Here is a 6582-nt window from a genome sequence, read left to right on the forward strand (position 1 = left end):
AGGACCAGTAATCCCACTGGTGCAGCCAACCAGTGCCATATGCAGCTGCTAACGAAATAATCCTGAGTTTAGCTTTGGCATTTCTCAGCACCAGCCCTTCCTCACAGGCGTTTCTTTCGAGGCACCTGGTTGATCTCACTCCATCTTTACCCTCCTTGAGCATCACTGGGGAAAGGCAACCAGCCGAACCCCAAAGAACCTGGGTAACATTTTGTTACCGCCAGTCTGAAATATCTCAGATGCTGTGGCGCGTGATACCACCACACAGATTCATCTGTTGATATGCCGTCCAACCCAAATAAACTTTGGCTTCACTTTGGAATTGATCTCCGAACCGAGGAGCTCTGCCATTTCCCTGGGCAACCCACCCTCCCGCAGGAATTTAACCCTCCCTGGCCCAACCGCTCTCACAATGGTTTTGCTCAGGCAATATTAGCCATTTGCGCTCGTCCGTGCGATGTGAGGAGGGGCGGGATGGCTTTTTGTATCACCGGTCCTGGGATGAAAACACCCTTGAGATCGTGCATCCCCAGCTGGCTCTCAGCCAGGCGGGGGGAGCCACCTAAACAAGCCCCGGCTATCAAAATGCTGCTGCTTTAAAAAGGCTCTTCGCTGGCTGCAGTCAAAACCACGCTATGCCTCACGTCACCGAGGAACAGAAATAGCAGGCATGAGTGAAGGGAGGAGAATGAGAGTATCAAGAGCGCACAGATTTCAAACATACTTGGCGAGGTAGCGCGCTCCCTTCCTGCTGCTGCCCTTCCAGATGCGACGGAGCACGGGGATCTCTCGCTGGCTGCCCATGAAGGAGGATTCTCTTTTTTTCCTTTTTCCCCTCTTTTTTTTTTTTTTCTTTTTTAAGCTTCAGCTTTAATGCTATGAGATTTGTTTTTGTTTTATTTCTTGTAGGAAACTTCATCTGCTGGATTTAAAGCAAGGTTTGAGCAGGAGGAATTTGTTTATGTTTGTAGCTACTGGAATGTGCATGGTACACCTGTGTGATGATAATGTAGAGGAAAAGGCAGGATTGGCTGGGAAAATTGCTTAGATCGTAAGATGCTTGAATGGCTGCTTGGAATAACAAGCTCTGTATTGCGTGTGTGCATGTGAGTGTGTGTATTTACGTACAAGTGCAGCAATGACAGTAACTTTAAAACAATGCAAGGTTTCCCCAGTTTGCCTGATTTTCCTCCTGTAGGAGTGAGGACTTGCCTCGCTCTGGGCTCTGTCTGGAGACAGGTGAAGAGTCCGGGCTGCATTTAGTGCCGTAGGAATTTTATGAATGAAGCAAACAGCAGGTTCAGCGGCAGAGGAGCAGAGCGGGAGATGCGCGGTGCTGAGCTCTCTCTGCAGGAGCTGTCACGGCAGGGAACCGCACAGATGTGCGCAGGCACGGCACAGATCTGCTACAAGTGCCTGGAGCCCAAAGTGAAGCAACTGCAGGAAGACAGGACCTGGGCCAGGGAAACACGCTCCTGAAAATGAGGTATCACAAATCCAACTGAGCTCGATAGCTGCATGCATGCACAGCTCTGGGCTTGGTTGGAGCATCCCATACAGAGCCATTTGTTTCTGATCAAGTGTGTTGGGGATCGTGTGGCAGAGGAGCAGGCAGAGCTCGCCCAGCATCTGCATCTCCTTCACGCGTGATGCTTTTGCTGCCAGCAGAGCCCGTCCGTGGATACCGATGAAGTGGACAACAAGAGAACAAGTTGAATGGACAGGCAGCTACACATATCCAAAGCCATGCAGGAGGAGACCGTACAGCACAGCTGGGGAGGGAGGGGGTAGATTTGGGTTTGCAAGGTCCAAGAAAGCCAAGATGCTGGTGAAGCTGCTGGAGAGCAGCCCAGAAGAACGACATCCCGAAGGAGCACTGAGCACTGCAGGACTGTGCTTCGTCTCTCCCCCTCGGATGTACCAGAAAGAACTCGGGTGGGAGATGAGCTCTGTGTATTGTGTTTTTCTCTCTCATTTTTTTTTCTTTTTCACCCCTATTTCAATTGTTAAGCAAGGAGAAGTGTCCCTCTGTCCTACATTGATCTCTTTTATGCAGAGTTTTTGCATGACATCTCCATAGCACCCATGACCCACAACAGGTGGTAACAGGAAGAGAAGATGAGGGCAAGCCCTGAAGAGGATGAACACTGTCCATCCTCTAGTGCCACAGAGGCCACTGCTGGGGTCTGTGACACAAGGGCAGCAGAGGAGGGTCTGGTGCTGCGATCTGGCTGCCAAGGAGCAAGTGGGAGGAAAGAGGGAAAGGAGTCAGAGCTGGTGTGGAGGCAAAGGGACACCGAACTCACTGGGAAAAGCTGCAAAACTGAAAAAATTCCCAGGACAAAACCGACCCAACCTGCCCAGCGGAATGAGGCGGAGGGATGTCTTTGCCTGCTGAGCCCTGCAAGGACAAGGTGGTCCAGAACCCCTTCTCACAGCATTTTTCAAACAAAAGGACAATCTGAGCTCCATAAAACACATAGCGCAAACATACTTCTGTGCGCAGTGACCTTTAGGTTGGCGCAGGTTTCTAGTGTGTCTTAAAATTTGGGCATTTTAGCTACTTCTTCGGTGTTTCCCATCTGTGATCACCCTTTGCCTACATGCAGAGTCAGTATAAATTCAAAGCAACGCAGCCATGGTTTGTATAGTGTTGGGCTCGAGCTTACCACAAGCTCCCGCGTACAAAGAGCGATTGCTTGTCTAATACACTGCAGAACAATCTCACACCTCACTGAATAAGGCTGTTTAGACAGGTTCACCGACAGGTCTGTCTGAAATACCTCCATGCGTGGACACATGAAAAGCTGTGGGATCACACTTGACAGAGAGCATAAAAAGAAACAGCATTTACAGACATATGAAACCCACAGTGCAACCTACAGCTTGCTCTATAGATAGAAAATGTGTTTTCTTTCTCCATCACTCAACTACAATTTGAAACTGCAGGTCAGGACACAGCAGGAGCTTCTCATTCAAGGAAACGTTGCTTTGTGGACGTGCTGCAGAAATGCTGGGCAGGACTTTGACCGTATCACTTACACAAAACAGGGAACAATTTGGCTGCAAGTGGTAAATCCAAAGGTTGTTTTCCCTCTTTTGGTGTATTTTACTCTTTCAGAGCTAAGAGCTTAGCAAAGAGGTGTCAGCAATCATGCTGACATGTCTGTAAGTTGCCATTATGAGTTTAGGAGGAACGCTTATTTCCTCAACCCCAAACTAAGGATTGCAGCAAGTAGTTCCAATGATCAACTCAGTCTCTCTCGTCTCTTTTCCATGGACACACTAAAACATGTCACTCCTCAAAGCTGTGCTCTTGTAACAATAGAATGAACCTTACGCATGAGTGGCCTCAGTGCAGAAGACCTTTGGTACATGTAAACAGATGCACACTCAGGGACACAGGTACCTTCTAAATGACAATTTGTGTTGATTTAGCAGATTTCTAATATGTTGGTTTCTGATGTCTTTCCTCTAGTGGAGAATGCAGATCATCCTTGGATGAGACCCTGCTACAAAATGGTTCACCGTCTCCCCATGGTCGCATTTCTCGGAGCAGAAGGAACAGATCTTCGGAGCCCTGTGGCATGAGCAAAGCCTCTGGCATTCAAAGGCCAGGAGGATGTCCCTCACCGATGAGCTGGAGAGCCACTTTTCCGTGACCCCCTACATGGTGACAGACACAAGTGAGGGCAGCCTGTTCAGAATCGGTCCCAATGCCTCCACCAATGCCACCGGGAATGGTGTTCCAGACGCCAGTTCCATGGAGGACATGATCGCCATCTGCACCATTGGGACGATCCTTTCTCTCATGTGCGTGATCGGGGTGACAGGCAACGTCTACACCTTGCTGGTGATGTGTCATTACTTGCGATCATCTGCCTCTATGTACATTTACATCATCAACCTGGCGCTGGCAGACCTGCTGTACCTTCTCACCATCCCCTTCATCGTTGGGACCTACTTCATTCAGAAATGGTACTTTGGGGACATTGGCTGTCGCATTCTGTTCAGTCTGGACTTCCTCACTATGCACGCCAGCATCTTCACCCTCACAGTCATGAGCACAGAACGTTACTTTGCTGTGCTGAAGCCCCTGGACACAGTGAAGAGGTCCAAGAGTTACCGAAAGGCCATCGCTGTTGTCATCTGGCTGGTATCGCTGCTGCTCACCCTCCCAATGCTCATCATGATCCAGCTGGTGCAAAGGGACAACAAAAGCATCTGCCTGCCCACTTGGAGCAAGACATCCTACAAAGTCTATCTCACCATCCTTTTTGGCACCAGTATTGTGGGCCCAGGGGTAATCATTGGCTACCTTTACATCCGATTAGCTAAGATTTACTGGGTGTCGCAAACAGCATCTTTCAAGCAGACCAAGCGGCTGCCAAATCAAAAGGTACTCTATTTAATCTTCACAATAGTGCTGGTGTTCTGGGCTTGCTTCTTGCCTTTCTGGATATGGCAGCTCCTCTTCCAGTATTATGAATCCTTACCCTTATCTCCCAAGGTGATGAAGAACATTAATTATCTGACAACCTGTCTGACCTACAGCAACAGCTGTATCAACCCTTTTCTCTACACCCTGCTCACCAAAAACTACCGGGAGTACCTGAAGAACAGACAGCGGTCCCTTAGCAGCAACAGCGGGTACTTCCAACGGAGGAATCGTTTTCAGAGGATTTCAGGGAGATCCCTGTCCACGAGCAGTCAGCACTGCACAGAGACATACGTTCTTGCTCATGCTCCTTTGGGAAACAGCAGTGCCTGAAGGTAAAATATATCTCCCAGAATAATCAATATTGACTTCAATGTTGCTTTGATTTAAAGTGTACATTGTAAAGGCAAAGCCTTAGCAGATCCATCATGTGCACACATTTAGTCCGGAGGCCGTGCCGTGTGTCTGTTCTCATTTTCTTCAGTGCCACCGATTTGATGCTAGCAACATTCAGCTGAACATCTATCTAAATAGCCTCTCGCTTTTTATCTTTATATTTTATAGTGTAGGTGTCCTCAAGTAGCCATCAATAATGAAAGCCTATAACAGGGCCACGTTTTTTAATAGTATCAGCTGTCTCACAGAGTTTAAAATTATGTTATCCTGTGAATGGCTGTAGTTTGCTCTTTCTTTTCTTTAGCAGTAATGCTAAATTTGTAGTTGTATGAGGACTAAAAACAAAGAAATAAAGACAACGCAGCTGCTGTTTGTGACATGCAATTTGGTTTGAATTTGGGGTAGGACTGCACAACGTGGATGAGGCATATCTAGGAGTGTTTGTCCTGGTTTTGGTCATATTCACCTTTATTCTACACTCGTGTATTCTACACTGGGTGTGATGCTCCATTCACAGAGGTGTCTGTAGTGGAGTTACACCATGGTTCACGCCAGCCAGCCAGGATTCCCGTGACAGTACCACAGGGAACACTCAGCATCCCCTAATGTGGTGACCCCAAACACATGAGTACCCGTGTGGGGGAGCATCACCTGTCCTGGACACAGGTATCTGCCCTCGTCCAAGGAGGAATTGGGAACCTCTGCTGTTGTTATTCTTAGGGCATCCGCCAACAAACTGCAACATCTAGACCTACATCACCAAGGCCAGAAGGAAAGAACAGAGGGACAGGAGGGAGGGTGAGGAGATGTGATTTCCAACGGGCAAAGCTATGCTATCTGACCTAATGTTCTCAATTCTAAAAGCACTAATTCCCTTCTACTGAGTTGACTTCTTCCCTTCACAGGAGATTATTTTGCTTTACTGCTACAAAAAGTGAATATAGCCCTGCCTACACCACAAACACATTGCCTGCCCTGGCTTTCACTGACAATAAAGAATCATTGGTATAAATATATCTTCCATGATGTCTGGCGCTTGCCCAATGAGTCTAAAAGTACCTTCTCTGGGATGCTGCCAACACCTGCAAAGGAGTCCTCTGCTTGCATTAGCCCCGTTACCTCATTAGCAAGGATGGCAACGATGCAATGCCAACACAACTCTAACCAAGTTACAGAATTAGAAGCAAATTAACACTTAGGAATAAAATCAGGCCTCTAGTGTGATACTCCATTTGGCAGTGAACTCTGCTTGCTTATACAGAAACTGAATTTAGGATTTAAGCATCTGTTCCCCTCCAAGGTATTTAAATGGCCATTGCTCATGGGGACAGTGAAAACTCTGCTTCCTGCCTCCCTGGGTTATACACTTGGAAAAGAAATTGCCTCTTTCATGCATAAAGTTTGTTATGTATGGGGAAGATTGCACACGTCGTGAAAGAATACTCTCATGTATGCAGTTTTACGACCCTGCTTGCAGTGCAGTATGTTGGCCTGCAAGTCCTACTTCAGGATCAGCCCCTTCTTGATTACAGAGGAGCAGAAACACCATTATATTTGGCTGTTTCCTACACCAACAGTACTTGTTAGTTTTCAGACACCTCTCAGTCTGGAGACACACTAGTCAAAGCCCATTAGAGAGACTAAAGCATCACTGACCCCTCCATAAGGAAGAGGGAGTCCATGGATGGGAGATGAAGAGACTTGCTATATTCATTAAGTCATTTTCCACTTTCACAGTCAAGTGTTCA

General features: G+C 47.5%; 1 protein-coding gene across 2 annotated transcripts; it reads left to right on the forward strand.

Annotated features, from left to right (window-relative positions):
- Window positions 1-633: 633 nt before the first annotated feature.
- On the forward strand, window positions 634-5391 carry UTS2R (urotensin 2 receptor). 2 transcript variants are annotated; one of them, XM_065852496.2, is made up of 3 exons: window positions 634-938; window positions 1199-1486; window positions 3479-5391. In XM_065852496.2, the coding sequence occupies exon 3, from the start codon at window positions 3623-3625 to the stop codon at window positions 4769-4771; it is 1149 nt and encodes a 382-aa protein (XP_065708568.1). In that variant the 5' UTR covers window positions 634-938; window positions 1199-1486; window positions 3479-3622; the 3' UTR covers window positions 4772-5391. The 2 variants fall into 2 exon arrangements, with proteins under 2 accessions (XP_065708568.1, XP_065708570.1); XM_065852498.2 differs by lacking the exon at window positions 1199-1486.
- The last annotated feature ends 1191 nt before the right edge of the window (window positions 5392-6582 follow it).

The sequence above is a fragment of the Patagioenas fasciata genome, chromosome 18 (genome assembly GCF_037038585.1).
Source record: "Patagioenas fasciata isolate bPatFas1 chromosome 18, bPatFas1.hap1, whole genome shotgun sequence".
Lineage (NCBI taxonomy): Eukaryota > Metazoa > Chordata > Aves > Columbiformes > Columbidae > Patagioenas > Patagioenas fasciata.

Excerpts from the sequence above, each read along its gene's own strand:
- UTS2R (XM_065852496.2), top strand. The coding sequence starts at position 3,623 with ATGTCCCTCACCGATGAGCTGGAGAGCCACTTTTCCGTGACCCCCTAC.